The following is a 21,731-nucleotide window of genomic DNA, read 5'->3' as shown; positions in this document are numbered from 1 at the left end:
TTTTTGATTTATTGTAGAGATGAGGTCTTGCCAAGTTGCCCAGGCAGGTCTTGAACATGCGGGCTCAGGCAATTCACTCACCTTGGCCTCCCAAGGCATGGGATTACAGGCTGAGCCACTGAGCCCAGCCAAAGCTACATTTCATAAGCTTTTCAATTCCATCATCAAGATGGTTAGACAGTAAATGTACTGGCCCCTTGGCCAGGTAAAGGAGAAGGAGCTGACCTCTTGGTGGCTGGGAAGAAACTAATTTAAGAACAAATATAACTAAATACATCAATAGATGTAAAAACAAAAACCACATGATTATATTATTAGATTCAGAAAAAGCTTTTGATAAAATCTAGCACCTGTTCTTGATAAAAACCCTCAAACATCTAGGCACAGATGGAACATATCTCAAAATAGTAAGAGCCATCTATGAGAAACCCACAGCCAACATACTGCTAAACAGACAGAAATTGGAACTATTTTCCCTGGAAACCGGAACAAGACAAGGATGCCCACTCTCACCCCACCTTTTCATCATAGTTTTGGAAGTCCCAACTAGAGCAATCAGACAAAAGAAGGGGAGATCAGAGGTATCCAAATATGAAAAGAGGAAGTCAAGTTATCCCTCTTGAAGAAGACATGAACCTTTATCTCGAAAATCCAAGAGCATCTGTCAAAAACCTCCTTGCACTGATAAAAGACTTTGGCAAAGTCTCAGGGTATAAAATCTATGTGCAAAAGACAGTCACATATCTATACTCCAACAATAAACAAACAGAAACCCAAATAAAAAGCACAATCCCATTCACAAAAGCCACACAAAAAAATGAAACACTTTGGAATCTTCCTAACCAGAGACATAAAAGACCTTTACAATGAAAACTATAAAACACTGCTCAGAGAAATCAAAGATGACATAAACAAATGGAAAAAATATGGAAGAATCAACATTGTTAAGATGTCCATCCTACCCAAGGTAATCTACAGATTTAACACAATACCCATTAAACTACCAGTAACATTCATCTCAGACCTGGAAAGTACAATATAGGAATTCATATGGAAAGATAAATGACCACGAATAACCAAAAAAATCCTCAGCAACAACAACAACAACAACAAAAAAACCAAAAAAGCGGGAGGGATCACACTCCCAGACTTTAAACTTTATTATAAAGCTACAATAACTAAAACAGCCTGGTATTGGTACAAAAACAGGCACATAGACCAATGGAACAGGATAGAGATTCCAGAAGCAAAACCTCAATTTCTCAACCAACTCATCTTCGACAAAGCCTCCACCACCGACTGGGGAGAGGAGAACCTACTCAGTAAACGGTGCCTGGAAAACTGGCTGACCACATGCAGAAGATTAAAACAAAACCCCTACCTATCCCCATACACAAAAATCAACTCTAAATGGATCAAAGACCTAAATGTAAAACCTCCAACTATAAGAACCTTAGAAAATGCAGGAGATACCCTAATGGAAATTGGAACTGGCAACCAATTCCTGATCAAAACCCCAAGTGCCCATGCTGTAAGAGATAAGACAGATAAATGGGTCCTTATCAAACTGACAAGCTTCTGCAAAGACAAAGAAACCATCAAGAGAGCAGGGAGACAGCCCACAGACTGGGAAAAAATATTTGCCAACTGTATGTCTGACAAAGGCCTAATATCTAGGATCTACAAGGAACTCAAATGTGCCAAAAAGAAAAAAAAAAACTAGCCCCATTATAAAGTGGGCAAAAGATATGAATAGACACTTCTCAAAAGAAGATGTATGAGCAGCCAACAGATACATGAAAAGATGCTCAGCCTCACTAGTCATCAAAGAAACGCAAATTAAAACCACACTGAGATACCGCCTAACTCCAGTCAGGATGGCCACCATCAAAAAAACAACAGATGCTAGAGAGGATGAGGGGAAAAGGGAACACTTCTACACTGTTGGTGGGAGGGTAAACAATTACAATTTCTGTGGGAAACAGTTTGGCAATTTCTAAAAGATCTAAAAATCGACCTTCCATGCGACCTCGTAATCTCCCTACTGGGAAAATACTCAGAGGAACTCAAATCACTCTATGAAAAAGATAACTGCACACGTATGTTTACTGCAGCATTGTTCACAATAGCAAAACATGGAACCAACTGTGTGGCCCATCAAAAGAGGATTAGATTAAAAAAAAAAGTGGTACACATACATGATGGAATATTACACCGCCATAAAGAAAGACAAAATTATGAACTTCACAGCAACTTGGATGGACTTAGAGTCTACAATACCGAGTGATCTATCATAGAAACCAAGAACTGAGTATCACATGTTCTCACTCATAAGAGGACCTTGAACAATTATTGTAATATTATAATAAAAGGATTGGCAGTAGTGGGAAACTGCTGGGGGGGGCACTTCATCAACAAAGGTACAAAGGTAATGAACATTTGTATACTTAACTCTGAATTGTACCCCACATTTTCAAAATAAAAAATAAAAAAAACAGAAAACAAGATTGCTACTATTCTTTTAGAAATAACTCAAGAAACAAGTCTTAATAAATTGTTTTGTTCCCACTGTCATTCTGTAAATTTATTTTACATAACTGAATCTATTTAATGTGGGCTTATGTAGTGAAAATGTTTATTAATTTAAAATTCTGATAAATTGTCATTAGATTTAGATGTTTATTGTAATTTCTATAACTTTTCTTCTCAAACATTTAAACAGTAACTCCATAAAAGCAGCAAAGTTCATTTTACTTCTCCTTATATTCTCTTCCGTTCACATATGCAGTGGTTTTAAAAAAAAGAAAGAAAAAGCAATGTTATTTGTTGCTGATCCATCACAGCACTTGGAAAAGAAAAAAAGAAAAGTGATGCTATCTAGCATTGTGATTTAAAGGATAGGCTAAGATCATTTTGATTACAAACAATCCAACTATGGATCACCAACTCTGTAGTCTTTTGTTTTTAGCCCTGAGATGCTCTGAGCTTCATGCTGATCATTCTTAAAACTAATTTAACTCCACAAATATTTATTGAGTATGAAGCCTAGTTGTACAACTTAATAGCTGTGTGATTTTGGGACAAATTACTTGACCTTTCTATGGCTCTAATACTATAAAACCAGCCCATGAAATTAGGCCTATGAAGTGCTTAGCACAATACCTGGCATACAGCAAATGTTCAATAAATAGAAAGGTAAAAGAGACATCTTAAAATGCATATATGTATAATCCAGTGTGCCTGCAATAACCACAATAATAATTACTTAAATGCACCAATGACAGCATACTGCAGTAAATACCAGTGACAGCCATACTGCTTACCAACATGCCAGATCCCATACTAAGTACTTGGCAGGTGTGTCATTTAGTCCATACAGCAATTGTGGGAAATAGGTAGTTATCACCCCCATTTTGCAAGAAGGAAAGAGGAGGCACAGAAAGATTAAGTAATACAGCTAACAAGTAAAGCATGGAACACAGAGGGGGCACAGAGGAGAAGAATGAGAACAGCGACTCTTATGGACAGAAGGGGAAGCAGAATAGACTTTCTAACAAAGGGAGAAAAGAGTTAAAGCAAACTTTCATCAAGAACTAACCTCAACAAAATCCACCGCGATTTCTGGAGGCCCATTTCCATTATCTAAAGGAGTCATTACATAAAAGCAGAATAGTGAATTTATGGTAAGAAGAATTAAGAGTGTTGTTATTTTTTTTTAATTTTCAAACACTCTGTGGGGTGTACAGAGATATGAGTGCTCTACAAACAACTGCTGAGCTGACATTTCACTGATTTCAAAGCTTTCTAGAAACCAATGCCCATTATCACTCTTCTGATGCTACAATGGAAGACAAACAAAATCTCCCCAAACCAAGAATGAAATTGAAGGAAAAGGAGAGAATCATCAGCTTTGTAGAAGGAGGAAAAGAAGGTAGGCAGGTTTAAGATATCTTTACACACCTTTCAAGATGACCCCTATGATTCATGCCTCTTGATGTCTGTGCCCTATTGCAGTCCCTTCCTCTATTGAATAGAACTGACCTGTGTAACCAATAGGATATTCCAGAAAGAATAGTGTGTAACTTGCAAGGCTAGGACACTGAAGACACTGTGGTTTTCACCTTACCCTCCCTCTTGGATCACTTGGTCTAGAAAAAGTCAGTTGCCATGATGTAAGACATTCAAGGAGCACTATGGCGAGGTCAACATGATGAGTGACTGAGGCCTCCTGCATACAGCCAGCACAAATTTGCTAAGCGCACGAATGAGCCATCCTGGAAGCAAGCAAGGTGTCAGATGGCTGCATCCTGTGGCTGATGTTTGACTATGTCATGACAGACCCTGACCCACAACAACCCAGTTAGGCTGCTTCTGAATTCCTGACCTACAGAAACTATGTGAGATAGTAAATGTGTATTCTTTTTTTTTTTTGAGTTGGAGTCTCACTGCCACCCAGACTGGGGTGCAGTGGCCGCTCCCGGCCACGGCAGCCTCGACCTGCTGGGCTTTGGTAATCCTTCTGCCTCAGCCTTCCAAGTAGCTGGAACTACAGGCACACACCACCACGCCCAGCTAATTTTTTTTTGATTTATTGTAGAGATGAAGTCTCGCCTGCCCAGGTCTTGAACACGCGGGCTCAGGCAATCCACTCACCTCAGCCTCCCAAAGGCGCGGGATAACAGGCTGAGCCACCGAGCCCGGCGTAAATGTGTACTCTTACTTTAAGTTTCTAAACTTTGGGATAAACTGATATGTGGAAATAGGTAACTAACACATACGTATAGACCAAAGAACTTAAATGCACTTAGGGTTTGTGCTCACAAGCCAATAAAAGTATCACTAACTAAGGTGTTCTATAATAATTAGATGTGCAGCCGGGCTTGGTGGTTCAGCCGGTAATCCCGAGCCTTTGGGAGGCTGAGGTGAGTGGATTGCCTGAGCCCGCGGGTTCGAGACCCACCTGGGCAGCAAGACCTCATCTTTACAATAAATCAAAAAATCAGCCGGGCGTGGTAGTGCACGCCTGTAATTCCGGCTATGCGGAAGGATCGTCGGAGCCCAGCAGGTCGAGGCTGTGGTGGCCGGGAGGAGCCACTGCACTCCAGTCTGGGTGACAGAGTGAGACTCCAACTCAAAAAAAAAAAAAAAAAAAATTAGATGTGCTTTTAGTAAACAGTACAAGACAAACAATATTGTATCAGGTTATCAATTCTTTTTTCTGGAATTGTTTTCTCAAGAATCAATTATTTTTTGAAAAGAGTCTACAGTTCTATGGCTTCTGTATGAGATACTGACAAGGGAATTTGCACATGTATTAAACCCAGTTTTATTCTATGTGACTTCAGAAGTAAAAACAACTTGGGCAATTCTCAAGAGTCCACGAGGCTGTGATTTTTGTCCTGGAGCAAACTTTTGTATGTAAAATTCCATGGTACACACTTATTTTTTCTAAGAGAGGATCCATAGTGTTTTTTGTTTTATTTAAAAAATTTTTTTTTCAAATTCTGAGAGATCTGTAAGATTTGCTAGATAATGAAGTCATGGATCAATTGTCAATTGTCCCAACACTGAGAAAACTACCCCACCCAGTAACTCTTTTCTTGATTCCATGCTATTCTCCCTCCCCTGTCTGCCCATCTGATGGTCCTATCCACTCTCTCTGTGCCAAATGTGATTGATCAAATGTGCAAATGAGGAGTGGGAAGGAGACGGAATGGAAGGTCTCACATTTAAAATTGTTGTCAAAGGATTTAAATAAAAGAGAGGAAAAAACACGGAAACATATTAGGAAGAGAGAGCAGACAATAAACATAGGAGGTAGGGTTCCAAAGGCTCTGTCACCACAAATCAGTTTTCTAGATCTGTGGGTCTATAATAGTTATAGCCTTCTAATTTATAGGAATGTACACTGTATGGCCCAGCAGCAATAACGAAAATGTTCTACTTGCACTCTACAATTTGGTGGCTGCTATTTAAGTTTGTAGTAATTGAAATTAAATAAAAGTTAAAATGCAGTTGCTTATTTGCCCTAAACACATTTCAAGTTCTTAAAAGCTACAAAACTACTAAATTTTTAATATTTCTTTTTTTAAACATTTTTTATTTTAAAATTGTGGGGTACAGTTAAGGGTTAGGTAAACAAATATGCATTGTGCAGGTACCCTTGTTGATGAGGTGAATTTTTAATATTTCTGTTGTCATACATTAGTAAAAAAACATGTTTTAGATATACCAAATTCATCCTCTTGTGTTTTACATGTACTTTGTAAGTACATTTGGGAACTTCAAGTATATCTCCCAAGCCCACTTTATGTGTGCTTCTACTTACCAGGCATCTTCTTTCTATAATAGTTGGAAATTGCTAATGACAGGTCAACTCCTCTAAAAGATAAAATTTTGGCAGTCTGGGATATATCTTATTTATACTGTGTAGTTAACTCAGGATGTTCCATTCAAGCTGTTTCAAATAGAAATGCATCTACTGTAAAACTATGTCTTGGATATTAGTGTTACTAACTAACACATGAACAAACAAGATCATTATTCACAAAGAATCAAAGTAAATCCTAAACTTGTATTCAAACTGAAATGATAATCTGCACTCATGCAAAGAACAACTGTAAGGAAGAGTCAATTTTCATTTTTCTCTTTATAATATCTACTATTATTTTGACAGTTTTCTGTGTTAAAGTATAAAGGGAGAGGGAGTGGGAGGGAGAACTCTCCTCAGCTAAGCTCTCTTCTTACTATTCTGAAGTAAAGATGTGACATGAGACACTAAGGTAGCCTTCAGTCATTGTAAAAATAAAGTAAAATTCAGACCTTGTGAGCCAATCCACCTACTAGGATACGAAGGGCCTGTCAACAAGATTGTTTACGTTTGATCTGCTAGCAGCAGAGAGGTTTCAGTTGCCTGTGAGCTCAGGGGAAGAGCACATTTTATTTAAGAGGCTTGGCTGCTCAGGGTAGAGAGGCGAAGGCCATGGGGAAACAGGTATCATTTTCATCTTTACTTTAAATGCCTAATTCAGGAATAAAGAATAAAAAAGGGTATATAAATAAAAGCAGATGACTTCAGGTAAAGAACTGAGGAATACTTCAAGAGTCCCTGGAAGAATGTGTGATTCTGATAGGACATTGACCAACTTAAGAAGATTTTAAATTACTTTTGGAGGAGGGAGAATAAACCCAGATTATATTTTTGACTTAATAGAAGATAACATGTTTTGCATAGAAAGAAACAAATTTCGAGAAGTGATGCCAAGCACTGCTCTGGTGAATATAATAACTAAGTTGGCTTGCTTTTAGATATCTACATATACACTCACAAAGTGAACCTGAAACCCTAAGATGGAGTAGAAACAATCTCATTTGTGTCAGTGGATTTGTCAAATTGGAATAGTCTGAAATTAAAATCTCTATTTCAGACGCAGGGGCAACAGGAGGAAACAGATACAGCACTGTACCTAAAAAAGACATACACATTATTTGGCTACCAACCTGGTAACACCTAAACATATGTGTGCAAGGGTATACTTCATTTCCCTCACCCCTACTCTCTGAGAAATGGAATAATGGGGAAATGGAAATGGGGGATGGGGAAAATGAAAAGTATTTGCATTGCCAGTAGGAAGGGTTAACTGGGACAAGCTTTCCAGAAGGCACTTTGGCATTATGTAGCAAAAATTTTAAAATTCTTCATAACTTGATTCTACTTCTAAAATCTACTCCTAAAAGTTAAGATAATATGCATAGCTTCTAAAGATATATTCAAGGCACTTTTCAGTATAGCAAATAAAACAAAACAAAACAGATACAACCCAAATGTCCAAGAACAAGGAATTAAACAAATTATGGTACAAATCTTAGAATATTAGATGAATACTACATAGTCATCTGTCTTCATACTCACAATAGTAGAGGCCCACTAAAAAAAAAAAAAAGCATGTCTCTCTGCCCATTCATATATAAACTAAAATACAAAATAATGTTGTCTGTGATTGTTGGAATTGAGAATATGGGACATTTTTATTTCCTAAAATAACTATATACATATAATGTTCTCCACAGAAGAAAAATTCCTGCCTTAAAAAAAAGTTGTATATGTTTATGAAATTCCACATACATTTGGGTTAAGATTAAGAGAAAACAGAAAGAACAGGTTCAGCAAAAGGAACACCAATGAGGGCATACACTGCAGATTCTACAACTAGACAGAATGTGAATACATACACTGTAAAAATGGTACAGTGGCAAAAATAATAGTACCTGGGGAGAGAATGAGGGAGGGTAACTCTCATTTTAAAAAAGTAAGCATCTGATAAACTGATTTAATTTTCTTAACATTTCATCTCTCAAAAACAGCGGAAACAAATAAGCAATGGGAGAAATTATTCTGGGTTTAATTCTGCCCAACTAGAAAGAACTGCCTGATGATGTAGAGGGTGATAGGAATTCAGGGGTAAAAAAGCTGTAATTGTAAGAAACGGGGACCACTGGCCATGGCTAAATCTGAACCAGACTTTAGCAAAATGGATTTCAAAAGTTCAAAGGACAAACAGGTATGATTTTGTGGATAGAGTCTTCAAAAGGGGCTAATAACAAGAACAAGAAAAAGAAAATTATTGACAAATTGTTGATCAAGCAATTGCAAATAATCCCGAAACAAATAAGGTAACAGTAAGATCTTTTCAAAGCAAGATCAAGAGAAGTTAAGTCCCCTGAACAGGTAAAATGACAGAGAAGACAGACCTTATCCAACTCCTATCATGATTCCCTTTTCTGTTAGAAGGGTTTTCAACCTGGAAAGGATATAACAAAAATCCTAATAAATAGAATGCAGCCCAAGGAAATGATGGCCCATCTATATATTATAAATGTCTTTAAACCCAGAATCTATATACCCAAAAGCAATCTAAAATGAATTACAGAAATTCACCATTTACAGATATTTAGGCACCATAAATTCTCCTAAGTCTTAAAAAAACAGTTTAATTTCCATCTTTGATAGGGTTACTTTTGCTGAAAAAGGCTGAAAGAATTTTACAAAATTTTTCATAATATTCTTATACAAATGAGTATTTTAAAGTTGGTCTGTAGCTAAGGAAACAACAAGAATAATAACCAATCATTCAGAAACCACAAGAATAGTAATTTCTAATAAACCTTGTCCAGTTCCAATTAATTTATCAGTAACCTGTAGTTAGGGTAAAGGCAAAAAATTTCTAGTAGGCCCTGTCTGTCCTCTTTCATTGAGGCAAAAAACTGACAGATGACACATAAAATGTGACACAAAAAATGTGCAGACGACACATAACTTTAAAGACAGCTTAACACCCTGACATTTTATAATATATCCAGGATAAGAATTTAAAACTATCATTACTATGGAAGGCAAGTCAGCCACTGTTAACCTTTTTTTTTTTTTTTTTTTTTGGAGTTGGAGTCTCACTCTGTCACCTAGACTGGAGTGCAGTGGCTACTCCCGGCCACCACAGCCTCGACCTGCTGGGCTCTGGTGATCCTTCCACCTCAGCCTTCCAAGTAGTTGAAACTACAGGTGCGCGCTACCACACCCAGCTAGTTTTTTGATTTATTGTAGAGATGAGGTCTCACCAAGTTGCCCAGGCAGGTCTTGAATCCGCGGGCTCAGGCAATTCACTCACCTCAGCCTCCCAAGGCATGGGATTACAGGCTGAACCACCGAGCCCACCTCATCGTTAACGTTTAAAGGGCTTTTACATGGAAGAATTTGGTTGGTTTTGTATAACTTCAGTGTAGGATCATTGAGTGAAAGAAGGTATAAGATAATACTTTTCGGTATGAAAAAGACAAACTTTCTAACAGGGTGATGCAAAGATAGAATGTGATCACTCTTGCAGTAATAAGCTTCCAATTATTGAATATACATAATCATGGGCTGGATGACCACTTTCCAATATATAATAAGAGAGATGAACTGAAATCAGTGGGCTTCAAGTTGGTTTTTAATAGCAGAATCACTGCACTGGAAGAAACCTTACCCAGAAGATCAATATACTAAACAGATAAAGAAAACTGCTGTAGTTGAAATTCTCTGGCACATATCACACTCAACTCATCTGATTTATCAGATGATATCTGGTTCATATTTGATTAGTAAAACTATAATGCCTCAAGGTTTATTACTTTAGATGGTCCAAATGAAGGTCTCCCAAATGGAGTAGGAGATGATTGATTGGGGACATGGAGAAAATTACATACACACACACACACACGTTCAATTTTCAAGAGATTTAATGTCAATTTGAGCCATGACCAACTATAGTCTCTAGATGCTAAAATATTTTAAAAACAACTTTAAAATAATGCTTTTTGGGGAAAGCATTTTTTTGGGGGAAAAAATTCAACACCCATACCCACTAATTTAACACAATAGCTTTAATTTTTGTATATTTCTATCTAGTTCCTAGTCATATGCAAATATACATTTTCGTATAGTAACCAACATGGCCATAAAGATTTTAAAATTTTCTCCAGGATGGCTATTTCCACAAAAGTCTGTAAGTTTCATAATAATTGGTTTCTTATGGCTATATTAAAAAATGGAGACTTCACAATGTAGTCAAACAATTTCCTACTGTTGATCGTTCAGATAGACTCTCCTTTGTTATAAAATTCTACTACTGTATAATTTGTTATTACACATATTATGTGATTCTTCTCTGTACATGGTAGCTTTTTTCCCTTCTACTAGGTTTATCCTGAAGTTAAAATCTCTAGAGTGGAAGTAGTGAACTAAAAAGTCTAAACTCTAATGGCTCTTGCTGTACTATAATGCTTTCAGTCACTACCTGAACTTTAAACACAACACAGAAAAAGAGTACTTGAAACAGCTACAAAAACAGTTTCCTTGGTGATAATGTTATCAAGCTTAATAGATGTACTATATTTACCATTTTGAAGAAATATTTTGCAGTAGTTCCCTGTATTAGTCAGACTTTTTTGGAAAGGTTGGAGAATATATTCCCAGAATAACCACAATATGATTTTATGCCACAATTTAACAATGTATTTAAAATTTAACAAGACCTAAATATCTGAAAGCTACTAAATAGTTTTGGCTATCAATAGCAATTGATGAAAACCCAAAGCTCATTTAATGATAATATAGTCAGTATGATCATGGTTAATGGCACCTTTGTCAACCTGCTTTCTTCTTCTACTTTTACCTCACCTACTTTTGAATTAAGCTTTACTTCCAGGTCAACATAATTTCAGAAAACTCCATTCTTATTTAAGCCAGTTATAAGTAACATAAAGAGTGTCTCAGGCAGTCATCTAGGAGCCTAAATGTTCTGATGACCTTGCTCTAAATACACTTGACAGAACCTGAATTGCAATGATGCTGAACAAGAGTAGGAATGGTATTTCAAGAGATCAGATGATAATTTCAGAGTTACGTTTCTCTTTTGAACTTGTATTTTGGTGATCTAAAACTATTTTTAGATGACTAGGAGGCACATTCTCAGGCTTCTGAAAACAGGTTATAATTCTATTTCGTTGATATGGTTTTGTCATAAACTAAATGAACACTATCTCTAAAATACAATTTTGAAGCATGTTCTCCATTACAGTGACTTAAATCAAGTAAGCCAACCAATTTAGTTACTTAGAGATTCATAATATAATTGATTCACCCCAGGGCACATTGGAGTATATTACTGTTGTGATGTAGTTTGGGTAGGTGATTAGGAATTCTTTGAAAATTTAAAAACAAATATTTCCAGGTTCAGATATTCAAGCTTAATACTTATTTCTTTGAATCCTGGAGCACACCCAACAATGCTTTGTGAGGAAAGCTTCGGTCATGTCTGTAGGCAGTCCCTCACTCTGCCTGTGTGGAGATATGGTGTCCATTTATCCACGAGAGGAGATTTTTTTTGTCATAAGAAGATGAATGTAACTATCTTTTTCATCATAAGAAGATGGATGCCTTCCACATGGCTGCTTGAAACAAACAGATAAAATGTCTGGATCTGTCCTTACTTGGCAATAACAGTAATAAAAATAGTAACAACAGTTTCTTTTCACTGATGGCCTACCATGTGACCAGACGAAGTGCCAAGCACTTTGAACACTTTATATCTTTTCTCACAGTTCTGTGTAGTGGATCTTTATTATTCCTGCTTTATGAATAAGGAAACTGAAGCCAGGAGAAACAAAGGACATATATATTTTAGTGTCTTACTAAAGAGTATAACACACACTGTTAAATACTTATTTAAAATGTACATAAATATTTAAACACAAGAAGCCATAAGGCCATACAGTCTATCACTTGGTCTAACCAGCATTTCCTGAGTTATATATGGTGAAATACTTAGCCTTCATCACCATGGCCCCATAGAAAACTGCTTTTCTTTATACTGTGGTGTTATGTTGTGGAGTACACTGAGAGGAACTTAAAAAAACAGTATCCACTTGAAACTCACTATTACATGTATTGCTGGAATGGTGATGGGAAGTTCATTTACAATGTTTCTTTCAGTACCAAATCTGAGGCCCCTAAAGGAGGACTACTTCTCAAACAAACAGCAGGGCTAGAAACACTTTGATTTTCCTAAGCCACCAGTGTGCTTTTTAACTAATGAACAATGGAAAATTTTAACAGATAACATTTCTTTATCTACTTTAGACAGTATGAAGCTCAGAGCTCAAACCCTTTTTGGTAACTATTAAGGTACTCAAAGCATGCATTTCTCTAAGCTAATTTTAGCTCTGGCCTCAGCTAACTATTCCTTTATTAACTTACTCATACCCCAATTTACTTCAACTTGTAAACTCTCAGTGTCAAAGTCCAATGTCAGTTTCCATTTTTATGATGAAATCTGATGTCAGTAGCTACAAGAATATACATTTAGCAATGAAATATTTTTTGGTAACTGCTGTAACCTGTATAAAATAATATGAAAATCAAGTTACACTAGGCTTCTACTAGGCAGACAATTCAGCCAAAAAAGTGAGTCGCAATCATTAACTAGTTTGGTATCTTATATTAATAAAATTATGTTTAATTGCCAAAACTTTATCAATCATAATAGTCACTTTTATACACAGTGTAAAGCAATTTTAATATAACTCCTGGAAACTAGCTCAAAAAGTAAACGAGTTTGTTAGTTCAGGGTTATGGCCTACTTCATGTTGTGAACAATCAATGTAATCAAAACCAGGCCAGTGATGTATTAAGTTTATTAATAGTCCATCTAAGTAATTTGTCTTCATTCTAAGTAGACATATTTTTTTTTAAAGAAAAAAAAACTATGTTTTTACTTTTTTGTGAGTTGGAGTCTCACTGTTGTCCAGGCTGGAGTGAAGTGGCATGCTCTAGGCCACCACAGCCTTGATCTGCTAGGCTCAGGTGATCCTTCCGCCTCAGCTTTCCAAGTATTTGGAACCACAGGTTCGTGCCAACATGCCTGGCTAATTTTTTGATTTATTGTAGAGACGAGGTCTCACCAGGTTGCCCAGGCTGGTCTTGAACCACTGGACATAAGCAATCCTCTCGCCTCTGTCTCTCAAAGTGCTGGGGTTACAGGTATGAGCCACTGTGCCTGGCTGTACTTACATTAAAAAATTTTAAAGCACACTTTAGAACATATTTGATTTTTACAAAGTTACTTTAGGACTGCATTGCCACTCCATTTTACAGATTGAGAAAATGAGTAAGACACCAATAATATCAATAAAGTTCAAATGACTTTCTCAAGGTAGCATGTTATAATGAGCCAGGAACTTTCAGATTTTTCCTGAAAGGAAGGTAGGACTTCAACTAGAATGAAATGTGTTAAATCTTTATTATCAATGTTTTAAAAAAAGATTAGACAGAAACAAACAAGACTGTATCAGAAAACAGAAGATAAGATTTTGACCTTTTCTATTGTGTGCTAAGAACTAGTAATGGTAATAAAAGCTTTTTCCTCCTGCAGTATAGATGACCTTAGGCAAAAATAGATCTGATCCAATTCAGTTCAAGATGCGTTAGGAAAATAAGTCAGCTTCTGCCATTTGCTTTGTTGGAGGGGGGAAAAAGGTACCAAATTCTGAGCCCCTAATTTTGCTACCTGTCATGTCTATAGCTTCATTGTAAAAAGCAACCAGACATTATTTGAAAAAATTCAGTTCATTCAAGGGTTGGGTATTTTCAGAATATCTGTAAGGACAGTGATTCTCACTAAATCAGGCCCCACTGTTAGTTGGCTTCAGCCTCAGCAGCACAGCATAGATCTAACACCTAAAGGGCTTTTTTTTTTTTTTTGGGTAGATGACAGTCTAGTCACATTCTGATCTATATCTTAGTTATATGTATTTGCACTGCAGTTTTAGCCCTTTCAAAAGATTAATAATAATACCCACCTATAATTTATACTTCGAGAAAGTGTGCCTCTCTAGTACACTACTATAATTTACATTTGGGGTGTGGCTCTTCAATAAGTATCTATATAATAATTTGTATAGGTTGTTTTCTGCTATAAGCATCTTATTTGATTTGGTTTCTCATTGAAATTATATGGAAAACATGATTTTAAAAATAACAACTAAGGTGATAGAATTTAACATTTTAAGAAATTATTTACACCTTATATATAAAGCACTTATGGGATGCTTTTGTTTTGTGCTATTTGGAAACAAAGCAATATTTTATTCATACTTATTCATTTGATTATGCTATGTTTTTAATACTTGAAAGGTATTAAATGTTTATACTCATTAAATGAAATGAAATGGAGGTAAATCATATCTTTTTAAAAAACAGAATATGTTTTTATAGAAGAGACTTAGGTGTTCTCACCTGAGGCTGCTGTGGCATTTGTGGGGGTTGAAGCAGCTGCTTGAATCCGAGCATGAGGAGGAATAAGAATGGTAGCCAGAGGTGGATTACTTGACAGTTCTAGAGAAGACACAAGTGTTAGAGCCCACACTTAACTCTGAACGCAAAATGATTTTACTAGTAACAATAAACATAATGTAGTGCATTAAAATACTAGTTTAACAGAAAAAAACCCATAATAAACCTAAAAACCTATATCTCAAACGAACCAAATGAACTAGTAATCAACTATAGAAAAAGCCCACAGAAATGTTGTGATACATAACAAAGGCATTATCTGCTAAAATTAAGATGTTTTGGAACTAAAGATATCTTGGGGAAAGGTAGTGACCAAAGTTTTAGAGTAAGCATACTAATGAGGTATGAGTATATTTCCATCTTTCACTGACTTAAATATATTAAGCTTTCCTGTCTGACTCTGGCAGTATTTAACTACAGGAATTGAGAGCAGTCATGTCACAACAAATAGAATATGAATGCTGTCAGTGTGTGTCTGTATGTACTGTATATACAACTGGTTGTACAGACCAACTTACCCAAATTGTTCATGAGCCAATGGCAGACAAGACCTATCTAGACACTAGTGAAAAAAGGATTTAAGAAATGTGTTTAAAGTATCATGCTTTTATTAAAAATTAGAATGTCTTTATCCAATTCTATTTCTTAAAATCAGTAAGACTGTTACTTTTTAAGTTTTAATTAGGCTTTTTACCTACATGTGGGAAGGTTATCTCTGTCAACTGTATACAGATTAGTTTTCTTTAAAGAATCAAGTTCTGTGTAGGAGCCATACGAAATTATTTTAAGATGATACTGGATCTACTAATATAGACAACAAGCAGTGGTGGTGAGCTTGTATATAAAAGGATCTGTTGTCAGCTTTAGGTAATATGTCTCTTGCCCTAGATTGCTGGGATAACCCTGTTTATTCTTGTTACTTCAGCATTTCACCTAAGAGTACTCATTTTCACTCTAGTGCCACAGTTTGAAGAAACAATTATAGCCATACTACCTATAGAAAGACATTATTCTCTAAGCTACAGTATACATTTTGACAATTTACAGATAAGGGATGAACTTTTAAAAATTGGGAAATCACTTTTTAAAAAAATTAAGATAAAATTCACATAAAAGTAACCATTTAAGAGTGTACAATTCAGTGGCATTTAGTAAATTCACAATGCTGTACAAACATCACCTCTATCTAATTTCAAAACACTGTCATCACCTCAAAGGGAAACCCCAAACCCATTAAACAGTCACTCCCCATTACACTTTCCCTCCAAGCTCCTATGCAAGAGAAATATGATTTGAATGCAGTAATTTAAAAATGTTTCTAGTGCTAAGGCCCTGCCAATATCAATTTACTCAAATTAGTACCTAAATATCTAAATTTGGCACCAATTTAGATACTAAATGATACCATATTCTGGTAAAGAAAAACAATAAACTGATCCTAAGATTTAGGAAAAATGAATGGGAATAAACTGAGAGAAGACTATTAATTTCTTTTCCCCTTAAAAGAGAAATAAGTATAGCTCGTCAAATGAGAGTTTTCTCTGCTAAGATAGCTGGAAAACCACTGCCCTAATTATCAGGTTCTAAGAAATACTGTTTTCTTACAATCAGATTTAGTTGCTGTATTGGTTCTCATTGAGGAACAGAAAGATCTTATGCCATTGTATTCAAGTCGTCCACCCCCACAAAATATACTTAGGAAAGTAAGATAATTCCTGGTAATTGCTATGGCTGAAGACTTTATGGTTCGAGGAATTTAAGAAAAGTATTAATGCAGTATGTGGAAGAAATTCAGATTTACCACACTAATTAAAATTAAAATCTCTGAAAATGGAAAGGCTTCTTTAAAATCTGTCTACCTGCCCACGCACATATCCATTCACTTAACAATACTGAACATGAAACAGTATGTTAGATACCAGGAAAGAGCAATAAAAAGATAATTATCCTTATCTGATCAACAAAAATTGAAATGGACAATTGAACAAACTGGCAAGAAAGGCAGTCAACCTACTAGGTTAGGGGCACTTTCAAATGAAAAGATCTCTATGATTATGTGCCCAACATAGAAAAGAAAACCTAAAACAGAAAAAGATAACAACAGATTTTAATATAAGACATTTGACAAAACTACTATTAAAACAATCTTTTAAATAAACTGAGCATCAATGGTCTGTGGTCCCTTTCCTTACAGCCCATACTGCCCATTTTCTCCTATGCATTTACTTTCCCTTACCAGATCACCTATCCTTCTGTGTGTCTGCCATGCACAGCTGAAGGCCACAGCAATTTTGTGTTTTAATCTGGATAAGGGTATATAGATGTACAGTCAGTTGTTCCATGGTATTCTGGGGGAACTGGTTCCAGGATTCCTCTTAATCATCAAAATCTGAGGATGTTCAAAAGTCCCTTACCTAAAATGGCATAGTATTTGCATATAACCTATGCACATCCTCCTATATACTTTAAGACATATCCAGATTACCTATAACACCTAATATAATGTAAATGCTATATAGATAGATATCATATTGAATTGGTTTTCATTTGTATTATATTTTATTATTCTTTATTTTTTTGAATAGGAGTCTCACTCCAGTTTCAAGCTGGAGTGCAGTGGCACGCTCATGGCCACCACAGCCTCGACCTGCTGGGCTCAGGCAATCCTTTCACCTCAGTCTTCCAAGTAGCTGAAACTACAGGCACATACCACCACACCCAGCTAACTTTTTGGTTTATTGTAGAGAAAAGGTTTTGCCAAGTTGCCCAGGTTGGTCTTGACCCTGGGCTCAGGCAATCCTCTCCCCTTTGTCGCCCAAAGTGCTGGGATTACAGGTGCGAGCCACTACGCCCGGCTGTATTGTTCTTTTTTATTATTAGTTTTCCCCCCAGAATATTTTAATATGTGATTGGCTGAATTCAGGAATGTGAAACCCATAGATATGGAGGCAGGCTGTAAAGGCACATAAAGGGGAAGGACTTGAAACAAAGCAACACTCTTTTTCCTTGGGTAGTAGAATGTCATTCTGGCCTTGGATAGGGAGAGAGGGGTAAATAAAGAAGGGAAAGAAAGAAAAGAGTGAAGAAAAAAAGAAGACAAGAAAAGAAGCAGCTCTGGGATCCTGAAGGCTTTGCCATACCCATAGACGTGAGAGTGGGAGGGGCTGGGTCTGGGTGGAGAGGGAAACTTTGTGAACTTTTTGTTAGGGTTAGGGTTAGGATTAGGGACAAAGTGATTTGAAGTACACAGTAGTAATTGTTGGAAGTGAAAAATAAACCATTTTGTACTAGTTGTGACAACCCCATAAAAGTGCCCACAGTCTGTCCCCATGAAGGTATAGATTTGTAATGGCTTTGACTTGTAATGGCTTTGCCATACCCAGCAACCTCGCATTCTTGCTATAGTCCTATTCTTGCCATTACAATTTCTATAAGCCACTGTTCTCTTTCTCTACCTAAATTGTAGAGAACAAATTGCAATTGTTCTCCACCTCAGAGAGGATGTTAACTGTCACAGCTTTCCCCTGTGAAATGAGGCAGCATCCTCGCATTCTTGCTATAGTCCTATTCTTGCCATTACAAGGCCACTAGTTGTCACAACTAGTACAAAATGGTTTATTTTTCACTCCCAACAATTACTACTACTTATTTCAAATCACTTTGTTCATCCATGGCTATGAGTAATCAGGAAATGGGGTCAGTGAGTGTGAATACAAACTTCAGTGAAGAATGCAAAAACTGGTGGCATTTTGGAAGACAGAAACAACAAAGCAATAGTACTTGTCAGAATCAGGGAGAATGTATGTATACTTGAAGGCAAAGATTGAAATGAAGAAGTAAGCGATTATATAGTTATTAAATATGTGTGCTAAGCTAGAGAGTAGTGAAATTAAAAAAGGGAAGAAAAAGGTCCATGATAAAGTAGGGCTGACTTTGGAGAAGTGAGAATAAACTGAAAGATAGGGAGGATAAGAGATAAATTGTACAAGAGACATGGTTCAAAACAAAATGGCAAGAGGTTCTAGAAAACTTTAGAAAAATTAATGAATGATACAAATTTTTTCAATCAGTTGCAGATGTCATTAAAACAATTCATTAAAAAAACTCCATAGCAGTTTATTAGGGAAAATTACAAGTGTTTTAATGGTCTATGAAACAATTGTGCTCTATAATCAAACAGTTTAAGGCAGAATTTAAACAAAAGAAAAATGAGTTTTAAATAGATTAATTAAGATAGATATCAATCAACTAACAGGTTAACTAATCTCATTTAACTAAATTTTGCTGCATTGTTGTTTTATACTATATAGTAGTACAGAAGAAAAATTCCCAAGAGAAGACAAACTGAATAAACTCAACCATAACTGATGAGGTAATCTTTTAAAATGGAAAAACAAAACCTAAATCTAGTTGGTAAAACTTGAAGTTTCTATTCTTCCAAGTACAAGATTCTCCAATTCACTACTAAGATGGGGCAGGTAAGAATTTCACTACTTTGGGGGTGGGGGGCAGAGGGAGTGGTAATATATGTTTGCTCAAGCTGTGAACCAGAGGGAAGAAATCAACCCCTTCATTCACTAGACCTATTCTCACACTGATGTAATAAAATACTACCAGTCATTAGATAAAAGAGAATCTTCTTCCTTGGTTAGCTTTGAAGAGTTCACCCTGCAAATACCCAGAAAGGGATCACTAAGAAAGGTAGACTTTTTCTTCTATAAGTAGTTTGAACTCTTACATGTATGCCAGACCTCTTATGTTTATAGAGTAATCACCTGTGGTTGTCTACGTAGTTAAAACTGCTATTTGTCTCTATTCACAAAAAGGTTTAAATTACTTAACAATGGGATGCTCATCACTTGTGTATTTTTATTTTTTTGAGTAGTAATTCAAATACTAGGATGGTGCCCCTTGATCTCACACATTACCAAATTCTAATGTTGTTTATTTGTATGTACTTATTTTTTAGATGAGTTAAGCAACACCACCCACAACTGCTTCTCTCCTTGGTAACAATTTCAAAGTGCCCAGGAAATTCCTGACCAAGTTCCTAATGCTGACCACATATTCCATATTCATTCAGAACATTAAACAAATACTAAATTAACTAGAAAATCAGACAAATAGTAACCATTACAAGGCTTACTCCTGCTGCTTTGGTGACGCTGGTGATGTTTCATGTGAGGACCACGTATTTGCCCAAAACCATGACTACTTTGACTTGGAACTGTCCAAAAGGCAGCTTCACAATTTATACCAGTCACCAAAGAACATCTCAATACTTTCAGTGTACTTCACTCATTCATTGAGTTGGGATCTCACTCTATCATGATCTCCTAGGCTCAGGCAATCCTTCTGCCTCCGCCTCCCAAGTAGCTAAGACTACAGGTGTATGCCACCAGGCCTGGCTAAATTTTTTTATTTTTGTAGAGATGAGGTATTGTTATGTTGTCTAGGTAGTTCTTGAACTCCTGGCTCAAGCAACGCTCCTGCCTGCCAAGGAACTGGAATTACAGGTGTGAGTTATCTTGCCTGGCTGTTTAGTGTACATTTATAGCACAAATATATTTTAGAAATTATCACCAAAATGTTACTATTTTAAAAGTTCTTTTGATTTACCTGAAAATCTTATACTGAGAACTCCATTCTTAATAAGGTACAATAAATGAGACTTTACTGAGTTATTTTATCCAAGTAAAAGTGACCTTTCTGGGCATTTAAAATAATATTGCTAATATTTTGAATTATGGGGGAGCAAATCTAGACTTTTCTATATTTATTTATATAATGATTTTAGGTATCTCAATTCTACTGTGATCTATGTTTTTAGCTTCATCTCATTTTTAAAATATCCTTCTGAAGTCGATTCATTTATTCTTAATTTTTATCTTTATTTCAATAGCTTTGGGGGTACAAATAGTTTTTGGTTACATGTTTGCATTATACAGTGGTGAAGAAGTCTGGGCTTTAAGTGTACTCAACACTTCCTCCTGTTCACACTGTACTCAATAGGTGATTTTTTCGTTCCTCTACCCTTTCCCATCTCTCACTTCTGAGTTTCAAATGTCCATTATATCATTCTCTTTGTCTTTGGTTTGCTGTTTCTGAGTTAGTTCACTTAGAATAATATTCTCCAGTTCAACCAAGTTGCTGCAAAAGACATTATCTCATTATTTGATGACTAAATACTATTCCACAGTATAAGTACTACAGTTTCATCATCCACCGATCAGTTGACAAGCATTTAGGTTGATTCCACAACTTTGTAATTGTGAATTTGTGCTGTGATGAACATGTGGGTGCAGGTGTATTTTTTATATAAGGACCTCTGTCTTTTCCTTTGGGTAGATACCTCATAATGAGACTGCAGGATCAAATGGTAGATTTACTTTTAGTCCTCTGAGTCATCTCCATACTGATTTGCATAGAGGTTGTACTAATGTACAATCCTGCCAACAGTGTATAAGTGTTCCCTCTTCTCTGCATCCGTGCCAGAATCATCATTTTTTTTTTTTTTTTGAGTTGGAGTCTCACTCTGTTGCCCAGACTGGAGTGCAGTGGCTGCTCCCAGCCACCGCAGCCTCAACCTGCTGGGCTCAGGCGATCCTTCCGCCTCAGCCTTCCGAGTAGCCGGAATTACAGGCATGCACTACCACGCCCGGGCTGATTTTTTGATTTATTGTAGAGATGAGGTCTCGCTGCCCATGCGGGTCGCGAACCCGCGGGCTCAGGCAATCCACTCACCTCAGAATCATCATTTAAAAAGATTTTTTTGACTGGGCTCAGTGGCTCAGCCTGTAATCCCAGTACCTTGGAAGGCCGAGGCGAGTGGATTGCTTGAGCC

At 36.4% G+C, this 21,731-nt stretch overlaps 1 protein-coding gene across 1 annotated transcript in view; it reads right to left on the bottom strand.

Annotated features, from left to right (window-relative positions):
• Positions 1-21,731, bottom strand: part of GSK3B (glycogen synthase kinase 3 beta) — a gene marked incomplete at its 5' end in the record, with an annotated part of 141,694 nt that overhangs the window by 3,293 nt on the left and 116,670 nt on the right. The window contains one exon of the mRNA XM_021711357.1: positions 14,831-14,929. Within this exon, the coding sequence (XP_021567032.1) occupies positions 14,831-14,929 (99 nt within the window). The remainder of the gene's footprint in view (positions 1-14,830; positions 14,930-21,731) is intronic.

This window comes from Carlito syrichta, unplaced genomic scaffold (assembly GCF_000164805.1).
Source record: "Carlito syrichta isolate Samal-C Ts95f unplaced genomic scaffold, Tarsius_syrichta-2.0.1 Scaffold82995, whole genome shotgun sequence".
Classification (NCBI taxonomy): Eukaryota; Metazoa; Chordata; class Mammalia; order Primates; family Tarsiidae; genus Carlito; species Carlito syrichta.
This window is presented reverse-complemented; position numbering and strand designations above follow the sequence as displayed.